The sequence below is a fragment of the Phyllostomus hastatus genome, unplaced genomic scaffold (genome assembly GCF_019186645.2).
Source record: "Phyllostomus hastatus isolate PE091 unplaced genomic scaffold, TTU_PhHast_1.1 phas_scaffold_93, whole genome shotgun sequence".
Classification (NCBI taxonomy): domain Eukaryota; kingdom Metazoa; phylum Chordata; class Mammalia; order Chiroptera; family Phyllostomidae; genus Phyllostomus; species Phyllostomus hastatus.
In genome coordinates, this window is record NW_025334042.1 from 29,187,123 (window position 1) to 29,213,255 (window position 26,133).

A 26,133-nucleotide genomic window follows, 5' to 3' on the forward strand; every position below is an offset into this window, starting at 1 on the left:
TGAAATCTACTACCCTCTTGGGCACAAGTTCCAGAAAGCTGTCTTGATATTATTGCTGAGAAAAAATCAAGCCAATTATAGGAAAATATGTTGAGATTTCATTTACTTCATCAAAAACTGCTGGATTTATTTTTTAAAGGGATGTCTCAGAGAACCAGAATAAATTATTTTAGAGATGAGGTCTTTCAAACAGTGTTAAAAGAAAAATAGCAGTTCTCCATTTTACAAATGAACAGTTTGGGGATTATGTGGAAGAATTAGGAAAAAAAACTAGCACGTGGAGTTAGTTAAATTAAACAAAGTGACTGAGACAGCTCTAAAATACTTGAGACCTAGTTGCACTTTGTCTAGATTAATTTAACACGAGGTTCCCCCTGGTGTTCAAAAGCAGATATATCAACCCAAACCCAAATCTGCATTGTTTCATTCAATTATCTGTATGTTTTACAATGGTTTCTGGACTCTTTCAGGAAGGGAAGTCTACTTTATGCACTTATTAATTCTCTACACATTATCAAGAGCTATATCCTCTTGGTTTGATTTGATTCAAGAGTGGTGTTTGTTTTCCTTAGTGTCCACTCCATTTCATTTCTGGATACTGCCTGAAGGGGACAAGCACAGTATTTCAGAAGGAAAGGAAGAGCAGGGAATTTGCACCCGCTGCGTGGCAGCTATGGCCAGACAGTTTTCCTCCCTCCCTCTTCTCTCCCTTTCTCCCCAGTGTCAACACATATTCACCCAAGCTTCACTGTTCTAGGTGCTGGTGTTACAATGGTGAATGATAAAAAGTGCCTGCCACTGTGACACACTTAGACTCTAGTGGCAAAGATAGACAATAAATGTGTTTTAGAAAATAAAAACATAGAGAATACCAGTCTGCAATCAGTGGTATAGGCACTAGAGAGACATAGGTAGTCAGGGACATTCTCTCTGAGGTAAGAACTGAATGACATGAGGAGCAAGCCAAAAGGATAACCGGGGTTCAGCCATTCCTAGTAGAGAGAAGAGCTGGTACAAACCCCCTGGCATATTCAAGAAACCTCAGGAGGCAAGGGGCTGAGCACAGTGAGTAAAAAGTGAGGTAGAAGAAAGTTGAAAACAGGAGATGGACTGGATCCAACTTCCTTGTAGAAAGAAACACTGTGTGAAGAAAGACTCCAGGAGGCAAAGGTGAAAGCAGCGAGGCAAGTCCCAGGAAGGAGAGAAGGTAGGGAATTGGACTCTGGGGGTAGGAGAAGTTGTGAGAAGGGCTGCAGCGAGATATGTTTTGGTAGCAGAGCTGAAAACATCTGCTGAAGGAGTAAGTGTGGGATGTGAGAGAAAGGAAGGACTGAAGGACGACTCCAAGGTGAAATGATGAGGTGACTGGAGATGGGCAGCTGTGGGGGTGGGAGGAACCAAGATTTTAATTTGGGCTGTCTTCAATTATTACAAAAAAAGCTCACAGTTTAAGACTACTAAAAATAATTCAAGAATATAAAATCACAGATACTAAGTGTATGGAATGATGATTTATCCCAGATGTTTGGTCTCCAAAGACCATGGCCTCTCCACTCTGCCGGGCTGCCTGTCCAGCCGGGTCTGGCTGCATGGTTGGGTGTGTCTCCGAGACACATTATGGTCCCACAGAACACCCCAAATCACTCTAGTTCCTTTCAAAAATATGGACTCATCTTTGCTTATTGTAATTATCCACAATAATTGATACATTCCTTAATACTTTGAAGCATAGCTGTTAGTTTTTTAAAGGAGACAGGTCAATATAATATCATGGGCTCTCGCTCTGATCGATAGGTTGGTTAGAGCACCATCCCCATAAGCCAAGGTTGTAGGTTTGATCTCAGGTCAGGGCACATCCAAGAAGCAAGCAAATGAATGCATAAATAGGGGAAACAACAGATCACTGTTTGTCCGTTTCTCTGCACCCCCCCCCCCCCAGTTATCAATAAATTGAATTTTTTTTAATTGTTAACTTAAAAAATTCATGGGCTCTGGAGCTATACTCCTGGGTTCAAAATCTACAGCTAGCTAGGAGGCTACACATGATCTTTGTACTTTTGTTTTGTTAAATTTTAAAGTTTAATCAGGGAAATGATAGTTTTTCACTGCTAATTTTTTGAAATGTTACTAGGGTACATTGTTAGTGAGAAGTGCTGTTCTCATAGCCTGAGAGTAAGTCTAACCTAAGACTTGTCATACACCGAAGAGAAAACCACATGACCTGATATATTACCTCAAGCCATCAGCCACATGTAGTGCGATCCTGTGCTGCAGAGTTCTGGTGAGAGTGGCTTTGTCCTGCTGCAGCAGGCGGTCCAGGGAGCCCTTGGAGGCCAGCTCCATCACCAACATCCGAGGACGAATCCCAGCTGCCAGCAAAGATATTAAGCTGGGGTGGTGGAGGTGGCAAAGCACCACCAGCTCCTGCAAACGTCAAAAATCATTGAAGAGCAATACAATATCAGCTCTGACCCAAGTGTCTCCTTCCCTAAGTGCAGGAACACTCTTAGTATGTTTTTTTTGCCTGTGATTAAAGTATAGAAAACTTTCTGTTTCTTCTTTGAGTTTGTAATATTTTTTACATTTTCAGGAATGCACACCTGGTTTTGAAACTCTAGCTTGAGTTAAAATTTTAAGTTCTATTTTTCCTGTTTCTGTGTTTGTGCTTTTATCAGAACATTTAATGCAGAGACAGAACACACACAGGGTCATGCAAACAGGTCACATCAGTCTTACCTACTGAATCCTAGTTAGCCACAGAATCCTTCTCAGCCCAGGATTCTGAGAAACCACTGCTAATCAACTGTTAACTGCAAATCATCCCTGCTTTAACTGGAAAAGTTGACTAAGGCCACAGAAATATATGCTATGATCCTCTCCTGAAAACTCCATGGATAATATATGGTATCACTCTCTCCTGAAAAAATCTAATGACTCCCTGTGCTCTTAGATTAAAATTCCATGTATCTACACAGCCTTTGTGGCCTGACCTGGGCTCAACCCCAGCCCACCTCTCAGAGCTCAACTCCTTTCTCTCTGCCCTTCATTCACCAGCCTCAGCCACACTGGCATTCATTCAGCTCCTGGCACATGCCCAGCTCCTTCCTTACAGACATAGATTCTCTGCCTTTGCTGATCCGTCTGCCTAGAAATCCCTTCACCATTCACAGATCTGAATGGCTGAAAGCTTCTTGCCATTCAGATCTTAGCTTAAATACTATGACTTCCACAGAGATGCCTAAAGCAATCACCACCTGCAACAATTTCACTCCAACCCAAGAACTCGGAGATACCATTTTAGCTTGAACGAAGAGGTCTCCATTTTGATACCATCTTTTCCTAGACCACATCATGTGAGACTTCACAATCTCCTTTATGATATTCCTGCTTTTTAATTCCATATACACTTCATTCTGCATATTCCACTTTACTCTGAAACTGTAATTTAGATGAAATTCATAGCTCAGCTGATTTTAAACTGATTCACTTTTTCAACTGTGATTTCTGCAGAAGCTCTGCTTCTTAACAACCAGCTTCAAAGATGAGAAGTGTCAGTGCCGACTGCGTTTGTCAGGAAACCGAAGTGTGGAGAAATCTGCCAACTGAACAAGAAAGGCTGAATACCCTGAGAGGGGATTTTCCAAGAACAAACGTTTCAGACTGTAATCGTCTATCCTTAGTAGATGAAAAGCCTTTTTCTTCTATGTCTGATTAGCTCAGTTGGTTAAAAGTTATGACAAGTCAAGTTAGCTCTGTTCCCTTTCATAGACATAGACATAAGCCTAATCCAAATTTTCTCTTAGAAAAGCAGCTCAGAGAGAAAGAAAAGAGTGTAATAGAATGACCACAATTCACAACCACTGGTAGCATGACCCTCAAAATGCGGCACCAAACATAAAAGTGTTTTCATTTTTTTGAATCCTCACCTGAGAACATATTTACTGATTTTAGAGAGAAGGGAGAGAGAGAGAAAAAACATCGATGTGAGAGAGAAACCTCAATCAGTTGCCTCCTATACACAGTCTGACTGGAGATCAAACTCGCAACCTAGGTTCATACCCTAGCAGGGAATCGAACCCACAACCTTTTGGTGTACCAGATGATGCTCCTACCAAATAAGCCAATCAGTCAAAGCCTTGTCCTTCCTTCCTTCCTTCCTGCCTGCCTTCCTTCTTCTCTTTCTCTCTTTTTCTTTTTCTCTCTCTCTTTCTTTCTTTCTTCCTTTCTTTCCCTTCTTTCTTTCTTTTTTGTTTCCTTTTTTTTTGAAAGAAGCAGCATATCACTCACACTCTACTGTTTCTATTTCTTCTACCATTCCCCTGGCTCACCTAGCTGCCTATGCACTATCCCGTCCTACACACACTTCTAGTGTTCTGATTTCCAGCAGGGTTTCCTGACTGAGCACATTACCAAAAATTTGAAACATACAATGAAGAGTAATGACTTAGGCTGAAAAATGTATTTATATAACAAATTGTCTACAGATTGAAAGATATTGTGCCCAGATTTGGTTCACAGACTTGCTTCTATATACAAAATGTTTATTAGTTTATTCCTGGAGCTACAGTGTGACTTTTGGTACTACTAATAAAAATTACTTCAGGATATTTTACACAGACATAAAACTATTTTCATTATTTAGAGTAATGTATTATAAATGTGCATTTTCTAAGTCATTTAGATTCAGAACCAGGCATAAAGTATGTTTTTAAAATAAACCAAGGGAAAAAGAATGAATAGTTTCAAAAATACAATAGAGTTGTGGTATAAGATGGCAGAATTCACATTGGATTTTATCTCTCCTTTCACCCTGTCTCTCTCCCTCATTCCTACTGTAAGGAAATTTTCAGAAAAAATGAATAAGTCCCCACTAGCACACAAAACAAGAGAGGGTACTCATGGGCAGGACCACTCTCGCTTACGCATTCAACATCCATTCATTTTTCTTTCATTCTAAGAGTACCTTGATTTTTGCTCAGCTATACAACCTTCACCCATGGAGCCCATTAACTGTAGGGGAAAGTGACACCAACTCCAGTCTCAGGGAAAGGTGGGAATATTCTAAGTAATACCATCTTTATTACCACAGTAGTTGGTTCAGTAACACAAGCCTATGCCAATCAGCACACAGCATTGCCCTGAATGTAACTGCTTATTGAGAAAAGAACATGTGGCTTAACTGAGGCCAAAAAAAGCTTTTAAATGAGCTACTGTGTATGGATTTTAGTTCCTTTGAAATACAAGACCTCAAAAGGAGAACACTTTTTTCTTCTGTACATCTAGTATTTAACTGTGAAGCCTGGTAACAAGAATCTCAGAAAACTGTCTTTTCTTTGTTTCTTCCATGAGGAAAGGACAAAGTTGGATTTCATAATTAAACTTAAGTAAACTTTTGGGGGAAGTACAGTTATCATTTTGCATTTTCCCAAACATGTGTAATACAAGGGTTCCAGGAAATTAACAATGTATGATTTTATGTTACAATGTTACTGAATTTCTTACTTGTCTTAACAGTCTAAGTGATGTATGTTTATTAAAAATCTTCACAGCCACTTCTTCCCCTTCATAGGTAGCTCGATAAACTGATCCAAAACTGCCATCACCTTTTGAAACGAAAGTACAAAGCATGTAAGTTAATCTGTCCAAGCAGAAAACTAAATTAAGTCTGTTGTGATTGTACCTGCTGTATACTTGAAGATAAATCTTACCCACTTATTTCATTGAATCAAGTCTCCTTTAATGATTCCTCTTCCTTCTTCTGCTCCATACATTAAGAAGCAACTGAAGATTTTGTCCCTACTCTTCCTATCTTCCATCTACATACTTCCCACTCAAATATTTCATCCACTCCCTAACTTAATCTCTCCCTATATAGAGAAAATTTTCACATTTTCACAAGCTACCTCCTGACTATATTGACAACTTTGTGTTGGAGATTTCTATGTGCATGGTCCTCTAAATCTCAATCCCATTCCATCAAAAGACACATTCATTTTGTTTCCTCCCAAATGAGTTTTTATTCCATTTTCCATATATCTGATAAAACAATCTGTGTTCATTCTGGAGTCAAAGTTGAAAAATTATTGTATCTGTCTTGCCCATGCCTAGCCCCAAAGCTAACTGGCAATATACTTTGTCTTTTTGAGACTGAAAAATGGCTGCATGAAACTCAGTTGAAAGCCTCTTTATCTGCCTTCCAATCTTTCCAATTAAAGTAAATGCAAGGATATACTATACAAATATATGTGCGTCCGTGCCAGTCCTATCCTCATCTTATACTTGGTCTACAAGAGCATGCGCAAAGCAAATTCTGAATCCATAACATGACATTAGTTTAAAATATATCATTCTAAGGGGAAAAAATTATGATAATTATATGAAGACATGAAAAACCATACTACAATTACATTTGAAAACTGTATAGATTATTTTAAAAATGCACCCTAATTTTAATTCTCAAACCAAAAAACATAGTTACCTAAGAGAAACTCTGGAGCTTGTTCAAATTCCAATTCATCACTATTCAACATAATATTTCTAGGAAGGTCAGCCAAAATCAGGTCAGGAGCAATCTGAGATATGGGAATGGTGAGCCTTGGTTGATCTGGATTTACCAGGAGGTCTCCTGAGAAGTACATTAAACATTAAAGAAAAACTTTAAAAGATGCATATAAATTTGTGATGATGATTTTCAAAGTTTTCTATTATTTCTAATCTGTCTTGGAGGTTTTCTTACAATCCTATTTTTCTCTAGAAAATTTGAGAAAGTTTTAAAGGTTAAATTAATATCTATCTATTGGAATTTTAAAAATTCATTCTTGGGTTCACTCATTAGAAAAAATTCAGAATTGCCTTATACTACCCAATATCATGCTAGGAAATTATCTATTTTCTACTTTTGCCACATCAATGGAGCAGCTATTATACGGCTGACATGTTGCTAAGTTATTTCCATGAATCACCTTTTTGAATTTTTATAACAATTGTATGAAGTAGCTTTGGTTAGTGTTACCATTTCACAGATGAAGTTATGTTGCTCAATGTGCCAATACTCATCCTCTCAAACCAGCATTCTTCTGAATCTAGAACACATGGTCTCACTGGCAACAAATATAATCTGTTTTTCTGAACTGTCACTGCAATTGAATGTAGTGTCCTCTAACTCATCCCTCATGGAGAAGAATACTTTCTACATTTATTACAAAACTCACTTTACAAATATTGAAAAATCACTTAAAAACATCTGTTAAATTGTATCAAAACATACCTTCTTCTGCTTTCTTCATCAAGTCATCAAGTAAGATTTTTTGATGTTCTTCCCCATCATTAAAGCTATATAATGCCCATTTCTTCAACAAAGTTTCTCCTTCACCACAAATATCAATCTCCAATAACCCAGGAAACCATTCTTCCATGAGAGAATCTATGTGGTCCACAACTTGGCCCAGAAGAATACAGCCTACATGATGCAAAGAGGAGCTCGTCACTACCCTATCTGAATTTCATTCTGACACAAAGCTAAGTAAGAGGAGCTATGAAGTTAAAAAGAAGTTTAATTCTTCAGTGGTAGAATTCAAAGTTTTGAATTAATTTCCTTACCTTTTCTACAAGAAGGAACTGTAATTTTTAAGAAACTCTCCAGGTGATTATCTAAGACTTCAGATCCTACCAGACAATAAGCTTCAGGAGACCAATTCAAGTAGATGCCTTGTCGCCAGTACATTCTATTTGGGCGAAGTGCTCGTTCTGAAAAAAAAAGTTTAAATGGATCCAGGTGTATCATTAACTATTAACTACTCCATAAATTAAAGGAGAAAAAACCACTCTACACATCCCAGGTGACAGTAACAGAGATGTATTTATTTTTTAAAAAAAGTGTTGGAATAACTATTGATCATCCATTAAATATGATGCTAAATATTTTATCCTTAATTTTGCAATAAAATACACAAAATGTCCAGTAGACCACTAAGATAGATTTCAGGTTCATAGTGTTAATTAGTTTAATATGCTTAATATATGAAGAAAGAGAATAAATATTTTCTCACAACTTTTATAAAGAAGTTGGTGGTCATGATAAAACCTAAACTTCCTGGATGTTTTAATGCAGTGTAACTACCTTTATGCTGATTAATTGCAAGTAAGATATGGTTTATTTCAGAACAGAGTTAACACCTGCATTTCAAGGCCTATTTTTATTCTTTTTTTTTTTTGTAAACACCTCACGGGTTGTGCAGCAGAATGGAACCATCACAATCCCTACACTGAATGGTCCGAATGGTCAGGATGTTACACTTGTTGAGTAAATCACCTGACTTCACAGTGGTCATTCCTAGTGTTTCTTCATCCATTTGTGTGTGTATTCGTGTGAGAGTGTCTATGTGTGCATGTTTAAACCAATGACTCCTGGTAATCCACCTTTTAAAACTATTGCTTTTAATCTGCTTTGCCTTAGAAAGCAAGATGCTCATACTTATTATAAATGAGTCTAAAATATGAATGAAATGAAAAACTGAGGAATTTCCTTTTTGACAAATTGCACAGACTATTTGAGCACATGTCTTCATACTGGCCAACCTAAGGTCTTATGAGCCTATTTTCAGATTTGTGCCTTACAAATAAATGACATGTTAATTTTAATACACTTTCCCCCTAGCTTCTCTAAGTATTATCTTCATTAAATACGTACCTCTTCCTGAAAGCATGTAAGGTGATATTTCAAGTAATCGACTGATTAATCTTGACCAAAATCCCATTGGAAAATAAGGCATTTCATACAGTCGAATAATAATTTCAGAGTTCTCACAATGGGGAAGCTCTATCACAGGCCTGTGGTCAGACAAACTAAATGAAAAAGGACACCATCATTAAAGAGCTTCATAAAATACCCACCCATATTTACCAAAGTGCTCTACTACTTGAAATTGATGAATTGAAGATAATATTCTAAGCAATTGCCCCTTTTTATAATATTCTTTTACTATATGCTCTTTTGCTTTGAAAATTCAATGGTTATTTAATCAATTTAAATGCATGCTCAGATGTAGTAGAAGCATGAGTTTTTTCAGAATTCTTATGTACACTAATAAATTATCACATTAGTTATACACAAACAAGTATCCAGCAAAGGATTATACAAAACTTGAAATCCCTGGCTGGTGTGGCTCAGTGGATTGAGTGCTGGACTGTGAATCGAAGGTTCATCAGTTCAATTCCCAGGCAGGGCATATGCCTGGCTTGTGGGCCAGGTCCTCAGTAGGGGGCATACCAGAGGCCACCACACATTGATGTTTCTCTCCTTCTCCTTCTCCTTCTCCCTCCCCTCCCCTCTAAAAATAAATAAATAAAATAATTAAAATATAAATACTTTTTAAAAAACTTGAATAGATTGCATGTCCTAGAAAAAATGTTTACCTACTTTTAGAATTGGCCACCATCCATCAATCAATGTAATTTGCACTTTTCAATGTCATATTACTTTATAATATTCCCCAGGTCTTATAAAGCAATAAGAAAAAACTGTATAAAACTGGGCTAGAAATTAGGCCTCCATTGGGTTGCCCCTCTCCCCTGACAATTCACTGCCATAAATTCTTTTAAGACTCTGGTAAAAATTTACTACCTCCACAGAACTTACCTACTATAATAACTCTCTCAGCACCATGTAAGGAGACACATGCACACACAATAATCTCCACTATTTACCTTTCTGAAATAATTTAAATAGTTATAATCCACATAGTAATTATAGACATAAAGTAAGTCACTTACAGTATCTTTAAAATGTCAAATGTGTTTTCATTAAAAGTAAATATTATACTTCAGAAGAAAGTTTACACAATATGCAAAAATATTTAGTACATTAATCATAGATCAAAGTTTGACAATTAAAATAATACAATAGATAGTGTGTTTCCATAAGATGATAAATTTTTTAAGTTTTTGGTTTACCTGCTTGGAACCAACAAATATTCTTCTCCTATTGGCAAGGCAATCTGAAATTTTTCTAGGAGTTTAAAGTACTGGTGCATGTAGTTCTTTGGGAATCTCTTTTTCTTTGAAAGAAATTTTTCCACATCTCTACGTGAAATAATTCCTTTAGGATGCTTTGAATAGCCTTCCACTTTCACTGTCAAAATCTGAAAGATTCAAACTTATAAATAATCACTGGAATTTACTTTCTGAAAAGTTTTGAATCGAACGAATTTTGTGTCACTTTGCTCACTGAAAATAATCAGAATAATGCTAACAAGGTCAAATATAACACAGGAGGATCTAACTTCACTAAGTAGCAGTGATGTTACCTGGGAGCCCAGTAGGGCATCCACTCCACTCAAAAAAAATTTTTTAACTCCTTTTCACATGTATTGGCAAATGTGTTCTCTCATTGCAGGGGCTGTCTTTTCATTTTGTTGATGGTTTCCTTTGCTGTGCAAAAACTTTTTAGTTTGATGTAGCCCCATTTATTTATTTTTTCTTTTGTTTTCTTTGCCTCAGGAGACATATCAGTGAAAATATTGCTACAAACAAGGTCAGAGATTTTACTGCTCATGTTTACTTCTAGAACTTTATGGTTTCGTGTCCGACATTGAAATCTTTGATCCATTTAGAATTTATTCTTGTGTGTGACATAAGAGGGTGGTCTAGTTTCATTTTTCTACATGTATCTGTCCAATTTTCCCAGCACCATTTATTGAATAAACTATCTTTAGCCCATTGTATGTGCTTTCTTCCTCTGCAAGTATTAATTGGCTATAAAGGTGTGAGTTTATTTCTGGACTCTCTATTCTGTTCCATTGACCTCTATGTCCATTTTTATGTCAGTATCATGCTGTCTGGATTACTATGGTCTTAAAGTATAGTTTTATATTCAAAATGTATAAAGAACTTATAAAACTCAACACCAAAGAAAAAATAAACAATCCAATTTGAAAATGGGCAAAGGACCTGCATACATACTTTACCAATGAGGACATATAGATGGCCCATAGACATATGAAAAGATGCTCAACCACTAATTATCAGAAAAATGCAAATTAAAACCACAATGAGATATCACCTCACACCTGTCTAAATGGCTATAATCAATAAATCAATGAACAAGTGCTGGTGAGGATGTAGAGAATGGGGAACACTTTTGCACTGTTGGTAGGAGTGCAGATAGTCGGAACCACTGTGGAAAGCAGTATGGAGATATCTCAAAAAATCAAAAATGGAAATGCTTTTTGACCCAGCAATCCCACTTCTGGGAGTATATGCAAAGGAACCCAAAGAACTAATTTGAGAGAACACAAGCACCCCTATGTTCACTGCAGTGTTATTTACAATCACAAACATAAGGAATCATCCCAAGTGTCCGTCAGTAGATTAGGGGATAAAACAACTATGAGACATATACACATGGAATACTACTTGGCCATTAAAAAGAACAAAATTTTACCCTTTGCCATGGACCTGGAGAACATTATGCTGAGTAAAATAAGGTAGTCAGAGAAAGACAAATATCATATGATTTCACTCATGTGTGGAATCTAAGGAACAAACTGAACTAATAAGCAAAACAGAGACAGACTCACAGATAGAGAGCAGGATGACAGCTCTGGAGTTGGGGGAGGTTAGAGGCTGAAGACATGGAACCAAAAGGAAAAGGACTCATGGACATGAACAACAGTGTGGTGTCTGTGGCAGGGGGAGGGGGGTCTATAAGGGGGCAAAATGGTGATGAAAAAAGCACAATAATTTTTTAAAACAATTATTAGACTTCTGGACAAAATGGAGGCATAGATAGATATACTCTGCCTCCTCACACAACCAAAAGAAGGACAACAACACATTTAAAAACAAAAAATAACCAGAACTGCCAGAAAATTGAACTATATGGAAGTCCAACAATCAAGGAGTTAAAAAAAGAAATATTCAGACTGGTAGGAAGTGCAGAGATGGGCAGCTAGTGAGGAGAAGATGCAGGGCAAAGCAGCAGCTGGAAGACCGGTGGGTGAGACAGTGGCTGGTGGACTGGGGCGGGCAAGACAGCAGCTGACAGACCAAGTGGTCCCACATTTGCATGTGGATAAACCAGGAGGAACAACTAGGGAGTGAGACAGACCTCACAACCCAAGGTTCTAGCACTAGGAAATAAAGCCTCAAAAATTTCTGGCTTTAAAACCTGTGAGGGTTGAGGTGGAAGGAGAAACTCCCAGCCTCACAGGAGGATTTGTTGGAGAGACACAAAGGGTCCTAGAATGTACACAAACCCACCATCCAGGAATCCACACCAGAAGGGTCCAATTTGCTTGTGGGTAGTGGGGAAAGTGACTGAAAGCTGGCTGAGAGCCAAGCAAGCCACATTGTTCCCTCTCTGACCCCTCCCCCCACATACAGCACCACAACACAGCCATGTGAGTTGCCCAGCCCTGGCGAATACCTAAGGTTCTGCCCCTTACAACATAATAGGCATACCAAGACAAAGAAATATGGCCCAAATGAAAGAACAGATCAAAACTTCAAAAATAAAACTAAGTGATGAAGAGATATCTGACCTATCAGATGAAGAGTTTAAAACATTGGTAATCAGGATGCTCACAGAAATAGTTGAGTATGGTCACAAAATAGAGGAAAAAGTGAAGGCTATGAAAAGTGAAATAAAGAAAAATATACAAGGAACCAATAGTGAAGGGAAGGAAACTAAGACTCAAATCAACAATTTGGAGCAGAAGGAAGAAATAAACATCCAACCTGAACAGAATGAAGAAACGAGAATTTTTAAAAAATGAGAAGCTTAGGACCCTCCGGGACAACTTTAAATGTTCCAACATCCAAATCATAGGCGTGCCAGAAGGAGAAGAGGAAGAACAAGAAACAGAAAACTTATTTGAAAGAATAATGAAGGAGAACTTCCCGAATCTGGCAAAGGAAATAGATTTCCAGGAAGTCCAGGAAGTTTGGATAGTCCCAAACAAGTTGGACCCAAAAAAGCAAACACCAACGCACATCATAATTACATTACCCAAGATTAAAGAGGAGAGAATCTTCAAAGCAGCAAGAGAAAAGGAGACAGTTACATACAAAGGAGTGCCCATAACACTATCAGCTGATTTCTCAAAAGAAACCTTACAGTTGAGAAGGGGCTGGAAAGAAGTATTCAAAGTCATGAAAGTCAAGGACCCACATCCAAGATTACTCTATCCAGCAAAGCTATCATTTAGAATGGAAGGGCAGATAAAGGAGTTCATCATCACTAAGAAACTGTTAATACCCCACCCTATTAACTCAGTAAGTCCCTTTCATATCTTTTATCATTTGTTTGAATGAGGTTTTGCAAACTTCTCCATGCTTTGATGGAACCTTCTTTAATAAGTTTAGTGACCTAACAGCTCAGGGCATATACAGGGAGGGTGGGCTCATTAGAACTTCTGCATCATGAAATTATTCCTGCCCTCATTTCAATGATTCATGGATGTTCCCTATTTATTTTTAACTTAAAAAAATCCCCATTTATTTTTCCTGATGAGTTATACACAAATTCTTTTTCTCACTTGATTATTTACAGCTTTCATTCTCAATAAACCTCAGTGAAAATGACATTATATTTCACTATATCACCATGAATAAAAATGATGCTACTTATTTTTAAGTTAATAAGAAATTTAAATCATCATTATACTGACCTTTTAGATCTTTCAAAATAACTTTGTACTGTTCAAATTCTTGACTTAGTTTTAACATGTTTACAGTATAACTATTCTAATGAGAACTTTCATGGAGTTTCAAGTTAATTATTCAATAGAATCTTCAGAGATTTTATTGTGGTCATAGTGGAAATTGGCTTTTGCTGGAAGACTGAGATTTTGATACAAACCAACTTCTTTAATCCACTGAATAAGGTGTGCCCACTCTAATAGCATCCACATGTGTGCAACTTTACACATTCCCAGTTCACATTGAAAGATATCACTTTTTTGGTGCAACTTTAGCCTTTTCTTGACTAGGAGTTTATTTTCTGGGAGTTTATATAGTGTTCCACCTAGGACAACAAAATCTTTAGGGTATATTTAAATTTCCTTTGCTACAGAAAATGCATCTACCCAATATATTTTTTGTTTAGCTCCATACTAATACACTTTTGAAAACCACATAAATACATGTGTACAGTTTTAAGGATTGTTTTCATTTCCTAAAATAATAAGTGTTAATTAGCAAATGGGTCAAACATGAAATTAGCTAACATTTACTGCTCACTTACACTGAACTAGGGAAGCAATGCAAAGGTTAAACTTTTTACTATTTTTATTTTAAAAATGGAAAAAAAAGGCTTAAACATTAAGAAATGTCACAAAATAAGTATCGGCAGAGATTTCAATATAGGTCAACATGACTCCAGGGCTTGTGCTCTTCCTGGCTCCATTATCATTTAAAAGAAGATGAGTGAAATCACACTTTCCATGTGCGGAAGCATAAAAATCTGCCTAGCTATAGCCACCAAATAGTAATAGCACCACCTCACATTTAATTGTCAATTAAAATAATGCTCCAACATGCTCTCAAGTTCTGTGTTACAGGATTTAGACCCAAGTAAGTTCCCTTTTTACCTTGGATGGAATTTAAGAACTATCATTCAAGGTTATGTGAGGGAACTTAATTACCCTTATGGTTTAATTAGAAGAGAGACTTCGAATATAAAAAGCTATAATCGTTTAAGGGATTCAGGGAGCCACATGTAAAACTATAAATTATACTCATAAAGCAAATAATTTGCCAGTGAATACACATGCTAGAGACAGCCTTCCTGAGCTCACCTCTGCTCATGATTAAACTCAACTGGGGTGATTTTGCATCCCCAACAATATTTGGCGATGTCTGAACACATTGTTGTTTGATATTAGGAGCACCTTCCTAATATCTACAGAGGCCAAAGATGCTGCCATTATCTTGTCATGGACAACAAAGAATGATCTGGCCTTACGAGTTAATGGTGCAATGCTAAGAAACCTGAGCTAGTGTGTTCTCTTGAACAATTTTCTGTAACAAACCTATATGGATGGAATATTTTAACTAATTAGTATAAACTCATTGGTAATTATCATGGGAATAAATGATTTGCCATATGAAATATAAATGGACAAAGGATAGCTATTACAATCACCATCCAAAGTTTTCAAAAATTATAAGCATTTAGAACTCAGACCATTCCTCCCAAGAGTCAAAACTCCCCACTACATTGTAGAGACAGAGGTCTCACAGGCTCAGCAACCCAATTCCTCATCCATATTTACCCCAAGGATTTTCATGAAATTTTCCTTCAACTGACTGAGTCAATAACCAAGCCAAAGCTATAATCAGGATCTAGAAAAGCACTGTGGAACACAACATTACAAACATGTCATCAAAGGCCTTAAAAATGTTAAAGTGAACTCTAAGATATCTTCCCTTCTTCCGTGAAGCTCTTCTATAAACACTTTTCTACATGAAGCATTCTATAGTTTTCTACACCTACAGTAGCTTCTACCTTAACTGAAAACAAAGTCTATAATGCTCAGCGCTCTCGGTGCCATTTATTCTTGTCTTCGGACACTACCCTCATATCACAAAAATATAAGACACCCACCTGTGCCATGACTTTACAAAGCCACTTGGGTTCCACAAAATATAAGTTACTTAACTGTAGTGCTGGGTCTTGAAAATGAAGAAGGGCCCCTGTGGTAACAAAAAAAAAAATCAAACAGTGACACACGAAATCTAGAATATATACATATCAAGAGAGAAAGAGGATCTAGTCTGACCTCTTCATTTTATAGATGAGAAACCTACAGCACAGCCACTGGCAGAGCTGGAACTATCACAGGGCATCCTAAAGCTCTAAAGTCTCACATTATAAAGAAGAATTGTTTGAATGAAAAACAATGATTATATATAAGCATGTTCGAGACAATGCCCTACTTTGCAGAGCATACATTTTCAAATAAATAGAAATCCATAATTTTCTTTATGGCTTTCTAAATATACAGTACAAAGACACATTTATTTTCAAATACAGGTAAGAGATGGAATGTCCTAGGAAGCTATCAGTTTAAAAATGATGGGAAGAAGGAACAGATTATAATCCGCATGGAAATTATTTTTCATAAAGTAGAATCTAGGGATCAAGAGCAGCTCCCCAGCCATTTACCTTGGGAACACAAGTCAACTCGCACATTTCTAGAGAGGTTATGCTGATCAGGTACATAATTAGCACCAAAGTCAGATTGGAAGTTGCTACCTGTACTATTGGGCTGACAATGTGTGATGTAATGGAGCAAGATCTGCCACTCATGGCTGAATCATCTGAGACAACCACTGATTCTCAACATGCCCAGATAGACCATTGCAATAATAATTCTCTTTCACAGCTGACAAGCACCTCCCACACACTACATTCATTTGATACCATGAGAGGGTATGTCCTATGCTCAGGGCTCCACGGCTCCTGGCTCATGATGTAGAGTTCTAGAGCTCACACATTTTAACTCCTGCTCAGAGACACTTTCCACTGTTATCCCCAGATGGTTTCCAACTCTTTTGTCTTACGACATGATACATGACTTAACATCAGTGCACCTGATGATCCTCCAAAAAGAAAATCAGCAGTGGCCTACTAAGAATTCTGAAGCTATCCTGTTAAATATTGAATGTAAATTGTAGCAAGGTTCAGATCCATTTTTACAAATGACCATAGCCAAGTTTTGGGAAATTTTGAAACAAACAAACACACAAACCTGATTCATTTAGGAAGTGAACTGCATGAGGAAGCTCATTTTCATCTAACTGCAGTTGATTTTCTTTCACAAGTTGTAATAATCGTTTCCGGTCAATTACAGGAAATTCAATTGGCACGTTTTTACGCTCTGATAAAATGATTTTCTCAAGTTCCACATAGCAGTCTGGAATGAGCTGCCCAACAACAGGCTGATCTCGAATCTGTGTAATTAAAAATGACAAGCTGTAAAAATCCATTTTATTCATATATTTGTCAGGTGGTTAGTAAATTCACTGCTAATAGTTTTAAAGAAAAGGTATACCATTCAAAAGTATATTTTTAACCAAAATCAAAACATGATGTAAAATCATTTAAGTTGTGAGGGATAAATAAAAAGATATTAAAATAAATGGGGAAGAGTTTTCAGGAACAACTATAAAGGACACATGGACAAAACCAAAGGGGGGCAGGATCAAGGGTGGAAGGTAGGGATAGCTGGGGTGGTGGGGAGTGGTGGAAGGAAAATGGAGACAATTGTACTTGAACAACAATTAAAAAAAGGTTAAAAAACTTGAAACCAAAACAAAGAAAGAAAATATGAACACATAAGCCAATTTGGAAAGAACTATCAAATAAAATAGTATGGAAATATTTATGCAGCTATCTAGAAAATTCATGGCAAAACCAAGGTAAAAATCACTAACCACAAATACAGGATTTAATAGATATGCTAGCATAAGTGACCAGCATCAAAAGAATGTTTGAATCTAGTCAGTTAGATGAAAATATCCGCACCCTCAGATAAAGTATTAAACTCTGTGCTTGTTCTTTGCAAAATGCTGTATTAGTGGAATGTGCAGATCAACCAGCCTGGAGACAGACAAAGAATTTCCTCACCTAAACTATGCTTTTTGGTGAAAATTTAAACTTCAGAAAATAAAAAATCATCTAAACACTCTGATACGATGATTTTTGGTCTGTTATTCTGAATTTAATCACTGCATACTATATACAAAATAAAACATATAAAATGGTCTTAATATGATAGAAGTCTACAATAAAAGTCTCTTCCAAACTTTATTTCTTGAAAATTTAATTTAAATAAAAATACAACTCTAACAACGGTAACTGAAATGCCTTTGGGAACCACCAGGTGGCAAACTCTCCTCATTTCCTGATCCATGAATATATTCCTATATATTCTTTTTACCTGACAATATCAGCATTTCTACCTAAATTCTTAAACATTACAAATAGAAATTGGGTTTATAAACATACACATAAGATTTAACTTGCTTTTTTTTCTACTTGTAACTAGAATCTTTTTAAAAATTTTATTTATTGGTTTTAGAGACAAAGAGGAAGGGAGAGAAAGAGAGAGAAAAACATCAATTTCTTTTTGTTCCACTTATTTATACATTCATTGGCTGATTTGTGTGTGTGCCATGACCAGAGATTGAACCTGCAACCCGGGCATATGGGAACAATGCACCAACCAGCTGAGCACCCAGCCAAGGCTGTAACTAGAACCTTAAGGAACTTCATTTACAGCAGCCATAACTATTACTTACATATCTAGCACTGAACAGTAATTTGAAAGACTGTGTTCATAGATCCCTTGGCCCATAAAATTAAATATAATTCTACTAACATCAACCTTTCATAATCCCTCTCTGCATCATTTATAAATTGAGATAAAACAAAATTTCAGATTAAAATTTATGTTTAACTCAAGGAGGAAAACTTATATATAGAAATAACCAAGGGTTCTCACAGCAAGTAAGTCAGGTAGGAAAGGGATGAATTTTATAGCACTGGGCTCCAGGGCCAGCAAAGGATACCTCCCTGCTACCTGCTAATGAGCTGGACACATTGAAAAGGGTGTTCTTGGTTTTAAACTCTGTTTTGTCCTATTTCTTTTCATTCGTGTCAGGTCACCAACAGTCAAGAAAAAGAAAATGCACTTTTATTTTAGAATCTGCCCAGATACATGTTAATAAGGATGAGATGATAAGAGATTAGAGAAGAGCCAAGATAAAGTCAGATGAAAAAATGAGAGGGCAAAGAAATGATCTCTAGTAGATTAAAAGCTGCTATTTGAATATAGGTTGAAGCACCACAGGGAGGAAAAAATATTCAAGTTCTGGCAGGCTCGTTGGTTCTACATCACTGGAGTCACTGTTTTGCAAAGCAATCAAACAAACTTTCAAACCAAAATGTCAGAATGATGAATCCATTAGCTACATATACCTTTCTTCAAATAATATTTTTATTTCTCAAGGCATTTCTTTACTTTCTCTTATGGCGCAGCCTTCAGATTTCATTTATAAATGCAGGAAGAATTATGGTTTTATCAATTGATAATGCAACCACTTTATTCACAGTCTTTGCTTCAACTAAATTCAGGCTTTAAAAAAATTATCTTCTAAGACGCCTTTTTAAAAACATAACATATGGTTCAACATAAATGATCAAAAGAGAATATACTCAAATAATAAAAGAAAGAACAAAGTTTTATAAGTATAGGTATAGTCTCAGAAGAAAACCACCTGGATAAAGATCATTTTAATTGGATCAACAAAATTTGTGTATTTGTTTTTTAAAAGTCACATTACTCTCTAATCATATGTCTCCCAAGGGAGTAGAAAAATCTTCAAATAAGTAATATGCTATTCTTCTTACATAAAATGTCACCAGTGATCCACCATTACTAACCTTTTAGTGACTGTAATAAATGTGTTGAATGACACAAACATGCAAATTATCTCCACAAAGACCAGCACATTTATAAATGGCTCATTAGGTTTTGGATAGGAGTGTAATCTGCAGAAATGGAACAGAACTAAGCTAACTGGTGGACACGTTAGAACAAGGGCAATCATAAAATTTACCATCCGAACTGAAAGCTTGAGAAACATTCTGGGACACTATTAGAGATCACGCTAAGGCTGTCCAGGCACAGCAGGACCTTAGTTACACGCCACAGCCTTTCTCATTAGCACTAACAAGCTCAGCCAACAGGAACTAACAATGAAATTCACCATTGTGTTTGTCATATTAAAGCATTCACAGCATTTTCCACGCAGTTTACACTGTGCTGTCTGTAAAGCCCCTGGAAATTTCTTCCTAAGTATTAAAAACAAGTGTTCTGCCTGGTAACCAATTTATTTGTGTTTTATGAAACCTATGAATTACATCTGGTTTACAAGAAGGGCACTTTAGAAATCAAAAACATTTTTCCTAAAATAAACAACCCCATTTGAATGAAACAAAAAACTGCTTAGGCAGTGTTGAAAACGAAATTAGCAATCTTGACAACCAAGTGAAAAGGCCTTGTCACAATGTTGAATCTACAATGGGAACCACAGGGACAAGAGGCATGAAGGAGCAGCCCAGAACGTCAAGGTGAGCATGAGAAAAGGAACTCCCGAAGAAGGGGGCAGATGAAGGAACAACAGGCAAAATCCAAGAGAAGAGGGGGAAGGGTTTTCAGGAACAACTATAAAGGACACATGGCCAAAACCGAAAGGGGGTAGGATCAAGGGGGGGGGGGATGGTAGGGTGGGGGCAGTGGTGGTGAGGGGAATGGAGACAACTGCACTTGAACAATTAAAATAAAAATTTTTTAAAGAGAAAAAGAAAATTTTGGAAACAATAGTTTAAAAATATCTAATAGAAGAAAAATTATCTTAATACCCCAGGACTCCCATTTATCTCACTGATACAACCACTACAGGAACCTGGGAGAGAAAGGGCATCAGAAACATTTACTCAGATTCTCTCAGAAATATCCTCTCGGTCTCACAGAACTTTTCTACTTCTTTCAAGATCCTCTAATTTCTTAATGTTTTTATTTTTAATTACAGTTGGCATACAATATTACATTAGTTTCAGATGTACACTGCAGTGATTAGACATTACATAGCTTACTAGAGATCATTCCAATAAGTACCACATCCACACATGGTTATTAGAATATTATTGACACTATATTCCCTATGTTGTCCTTGATATCCTGTGACTATTCTGTAGCTACCAGTTATACTTCTTAATCCCTTCACCTTTTTCACCCATCTCTCCAACCCCATTTCTATGAATCTGAAATGAAGTATGGCATAAATAAGTAATTTTAAAATGGAAAATACTTTAATAATGCTAACAGCTATGAAAAATACCTCAAGCCTTACATTTCTAAGCAGTTACATGGCATAAGAATTAATACGTTATATTTATCTACTAGCCTATAGTAGGCATTAACTGCATCACCTTGAAATTAAGGCTCTCATTTATGATGGTTTTCCGAAGTTTTGCCAAAGCGTCGGATTCCTCAGTGGCGTTCACAAAGTGGTAATCACGTATTGCGGGAAACCCTCGCTTGTTCAAGAGTTCCTTGTTTATTTTACTGATACAGGCTTTGCGCTGCCTCTCATCAGCAACATCCAAATGCGTGCCGACAAGAATCACCGGGGAGGAAGAAGCACGAGCCTACAGGGAAAGACACAAATTACTCGTGGTTGTTTTTAAATCGCTACTGATCACGCTTCCACTGAAAATTCTCTTGAGTGGAAATAAAAAATTAAAAGACATCAAGAAGAAAATAAATTTTTTTCCTTAAACTTAAGGGAAAAAAGTAACCTCAAAAAGTTTTAAGTCATGTTTATGCTCTTGCTTAATTCAATCAATACCACTCTTCCGGTAGCCTGTGCAACAGTAAGCGCATATTTTCCTTTCCATTTTTTATTCTTCACAATGGGTTATTCTGTGAGTGTGCTTTGACTTCAAAATAAGTATTTATTAAACCTACAAATTATTTCAAAGTGTCATAATATAGTTTATATTTCCTCTTCCTTATCTGCAAACTCAGTCTCTTGAATTCATTTCAAAGTCATTCTATTTGGAGTCCGCAATGAGAAAAGAAGCCACTAAAGGAAATCAAAACAAAATACATTTTTTAAAAATTATAAAATGAGCTTGTGAAGAACAGCTGACAGCCTGACAGCAAGGGACAAACTGGAAAATGACAAGCAGAGATCCCCACTGGAAGAGTGTATTGTCAATGACACTTCAATTTACAAAAAGAAAAGAAGAGCCTATGAATCTGTATCATTTAAATGTGTAAGAGCTGAAAGCCTTCATACTAAATTGGCACTGAAGACACAGGCAGTGATGTACATATCGCTTTTCTTTCACAGAACTTATTTTAAATTAGAAAAGTTCCTCTTCCATTTTTTAAATATGATCAAAAATACTCTAGCATGTATATTTTCCATTTTTATGACAAGTATCTGTAATACTCACCGATATGGAACATATTATTTTTGTGTCACAACTTAATTACTCTGAAAATCTCCCAACTCAAAATTTCAGGGCTGCTAGCTTTCTTTAGAAAAAAAAATCTTTTAAAGCAACTATTTGCCTAAAATAAATCATCTTACATACAAAAAATAAGAATTATTTTGTATTTTCAAATGCTTAGAGCAGATCACCTTTATATTGAAGAGCCAAGGCTTCATCGCATCAACCTCAGCTTGCCCTTTGCTGAGGTCATAGACGGCCAGGTACAGAGACCGCTGGGTCATGAAGTGGGGGTGAGTGCTGTAGAATTCCTCACGACCTAAAGAAGATTGGAGATGCTGTTTTAGCCTTCCTTCTTTCAAAACAAATTTTTAAATGATGCTCTCCACTGTTTAGCATACAAAAAAAGAGAGAAACAATCAACAGTGTTTATAAAGATGATACTGATGGCCCTGGCTGGTGTAGCTCAGCAGATTGCGCGCAGACCTGCAAACCAAAGCATTGCCAGTTTGATTCCCAGTCAGGGCACATGCCTGGGTTGCAGGCCAGGTCCCCAGTATGGGGTGTGCTAGAGGCAACCATACATTGATGTTTCACTCCCTCTCTCTCTCCCTCCCTTCCCCATCTCTCTAAAATAAATAAATAAATACTTTTTAAAAAAGACTATACTGAATTTTTACTAGAGATCAAGAACTTTTACCCAAAGTGTTAGCTGCCCACCAAGTACTCAGCTTCAACTGGCACCTACTAGTTTCTCACATCCCCTCCATGCACTGCTCCATTCTGGTGGCAAGAGTAATCCTGGGAGAAGTGAGTGGCTTTGGAATAATTCCATAGGCTTTACTGGTTTCTTTGCAGTATTGGGACTGAAAAATCAGTTATTTTTAAAAACCTGTTCTACATAAAAGATAAATGTGATTTTTAAATTCTAGTGAAACAAATACCTGCAAAATCCCACACATTCAGAATGAGGTCTTTCTTCCTTTTGCCTTTTATTTGGATAGGCCAGTCTTTCACATCTATGCCAACTGTGGGACTTTGCACGCCAAGTTCTGATTTCTTGGTTTTCATTAATTGCTGCAACAAGGTGGTTTTACCACTCCCAGTATTTCCCACAATCATGAGTTTCATGCGGTTGTAGGGCACAGCCTTTTTCAACCTCTGTTGAAGAAACCTGGCATTAGAAAGACACAAATAAAACAATAAACTGATTAACAGTATATTTAAGATACAGGTGAATTCTTGTGTATTGAATTATTTTAAATGTCTGACTTTTAAAATATAATATGCAAAAGAATACACAGCTCATATAAGTAAAATGCACTTGTCTTTTGGTGCACTGTTAATGCACATATTTTATTAGTGTCAGGGTAATCGATAATGATTGGCAGCATTATGAAATACAGTATGTGACACTATCACCATAAACAATCAAAAGGCAAAAATATGTCTGTCATACTCACTAGAATTTTACACACACACACACACACACACACACACACAGATTTCTTCAAATAACACAAATAAAGCCCTAAAAATGTTAAAGTATAAAATTTTACAAAGCCCATGTGACAGAGAACCAAGATAGAGTATACATGCATACTGTAATACTAAACTGTGATAGTGAGGTTATACTGGGTTCATTATATATGTGTATGTACACATACATGTATGGCATATATTATACACATGCACATATATGTATATGGAAAGATCATATTGGTTACACTATAAATTACTACATATGAGCTATTATATTATCAGCAGATAATATGTTGCTATTCTTAATAATCTTAATGTAAAATAACTGAAACTAGAAGTGCTATAGGTAGCTAACAAAACCACTTTCGCATTGATAGGTTTTAAATGTCCTCAAAAACATAATGGATGTGAAAAGATATGTTTTAACTATGTTAAAATGTTGCCACAGTTTAAAATTAGAGAAGCCAACTAAACCATAAGTGCATTTTAGATATTATCATATTGACTGATCCATTCCAATTACTATTAGATCTTTTACCAAAAGTCCTGATGTTCTGACCAAAGGCCATAAAAGCTCCTCTTGACTTCTTTGACACTTTAGAGAACAAGATCTGACAGATCATATCTGTGCCTTCTCTTACTGAAATCAGTCACCTTCTCACACTCCACTTAAGTTCTGTCTCCATCACCAGTAAACGAGAGAATCAATGGTGCAAAGACAATTAACTGCTAAGAATTCACCACCTTTGAAAAAACTCATTCTTTGAAAAAGCAAATGATGCCTACAATTTCTAAACTCTTCCAGGTCTCTGTCTTTTCCAAAAATGTAGAACAAGGTTAAAGATATTTACTTATACATTGGCTTGATAATAACGAATAATAAGCGAAAACTAGTTCCACTAAATGTTTTGTAATAATTAAACCAGTTATCATATGGACACCTTTTCCAGTTTCAGCAGGGAAAAACCATGGGAAGTGATTATTTAGGATAAGGGGTAGTCACATTTAGTAGAGCTGGTGACAAACTCCCTTCAAATTACATAGAGCTCAGGTGGACAGAAATCTTTCCTCACAAAAAGTTAAATGTGCATTTAAGATTTAAGTAGAAGATAATCAGGTAAACACAGTTCACTTTCAAACACTGGTAATTGTGGGTCAGGTTCTGTGCCAAGTGTCAGGCAGTGAGCAAACACAGCCATTGTCCCTGCCTGAGTGGGTGTCATAGTCAAGGATACAATGAGAGGTGATAATTGAGCTGCAACCAGCCAGATAAACATCAAAAATGGAAATAAATGATTTTATGAGTAGGTAACAATAAGACTAACAGGCTAAAAATGTAACAAGGATGCAATGAAGTCCATTATGAAAGATATTTGAAGTTTGTGAAGTGTGAGGACCAGGAACAGTGATACCTGGGAAGTTTCGGTGGTTTCAAAAATGGTCAGGGTGAGTAGGTTACTTACCCTCATCAGCAAAATCAAAGTTAGTTACTTTATATCATGTAAGTAACTACAATGCTTTAAGACATAATAACATATAACTATGTGTTATATGAAATGAAGCTTGAAAAGTTATACTGTGCTGTATTTCTTTAGATTGTGTAATCGGTAACGAGAGACCAAATGGTAATTTGCTCTTAGAGCCCATATCCTGTAAAGAGCATGATAAAGAGAAGAAGCTATTCTCTCAACATTGACTTGGCTAGGAGGAAATGATAAGCTCTCCAGTGGCACCATATAAACCCATTCATTGAATAAAAGGCAAATGACACATAGTATATTAATGTTAAATAGTACTATACATTTTTTCTATTTTGTAACTCTATATCCATCAAAGTCACAGAGGAAATCTGAAACAAACTTAATAGAAACAAATGGAAATAAAATTATCTAACCTTATGATGTCTTTGGCTTTACATCCTATATGTTTAAAATCAAAATTAAGACGCAGTTCATCCAAAGGAAGATCCCATATTTTGCTTAATTTCCCCATTTCATTGGGAAAGGATCTCAGTTCCAAGTTGTAACTAACATCAAGAGATGTCAGGTTTTCAAGACAGCCAATCTCAGGAGGAATCTTAATGAAAGAAAAAAGGGCATGTTCTGTTGGTAGGAAGGAAGGAAAACGCGGGCCACCAAGAAACAAGGTGCTGATGGGAAACCGGAAAGGACCAGCACTTCCATCGGCAGTGTGCACGACCTTTCAACACCGTTCCGAAACATTCCAAATGCGTGTCACTGTAAATGTTTAAAAACACTTACACCCAAAATAATCTATGTCACTTATTTATAATCTTTGAACACCTATTCTCCCTTGGCAGCACATGTCTCTCTTCACAACATTGAAAGTAAATTTCTGTAATGCTTTCCAAATCCAGTCATCTGGGGCTTTGAGCCTGTTCCCTCACACTCTCTTTTCTTCAATAAAACTAAGGTCTAGTCATCACAAACTTGTATACAACTTAATGCAATCAAAATACAACTAAATGTTTATTCTTTAGGTGGCACATTAACTAGAATTCTTTTTTTCCCCTGTTCCAAACTTTTAAGTTATATTCATTATTTTAGGAATAAGAACATTAATATGCTGGCAAAATATCAGGTACCAAAAAATATTCAGTTATC

General features: G+C 36.5%; 1 protein-coding gene across 2 annotated transcripts in view; it reads right to left on the reverse strand.

Moving 5' to 3' along the window:
• Positions 1-26,133, reverse strand: part of LRRK2 (leucine rich repeat kinase 2) — a 135,098-nt gene that overhangs the window by 31,485 nt on the left and 77,480 nt on the right. For both annotated transcript variants that reach the window (XM_045829139.1, XM_045829138.1), the window contains exons 28-40: positions 25,404-25,585; positions 22,972-23,201; positions 22,219-22,346; positions 20,999-21,217; positions 16,752-16,953; positions 15,605-15,693; positions 9,952-10,139; positions 8,690-8,844; positions 7,600-7,746; positions 7,268-7,459; positions 6,479-6,625; positions 5,503-5,603; positions 2,234-2,424 (exon numbers count right to left, since the gene is read on the reverse strand). In XM_045829139.1, the coding sequence (XP_045685095.1) occupies positions 2,234-2,424; positions 5,503-5,603; positions 6,479-6,625; positions 7,268-7,459; positions 7,600-7,746; positions 8,690-8,844; positions 9,952-10,139; positions 15,605-15,693; positions 16,752-16,953; positions 20,999-21,217; positions 22,219-22,346; positions 22,972-23,201; positions 25,404-25,585 (2,171 nt within the window). The remainder of the gene's footprint in view (positions 1-2,233; positions 2,425-5,502; positions 5,604-6,478; positions 6,626-7,267; positions 7,460-7,599; positions 7,747-8,689; positions 8,845-9,951; positions 10,140-15,604; positions 15,694-16,751; positions 16,954-20,998; positions 21,218-22,218; positions 22,347-22,971; positions 23,202-25,403; positions 25,586-26,133) is intronic.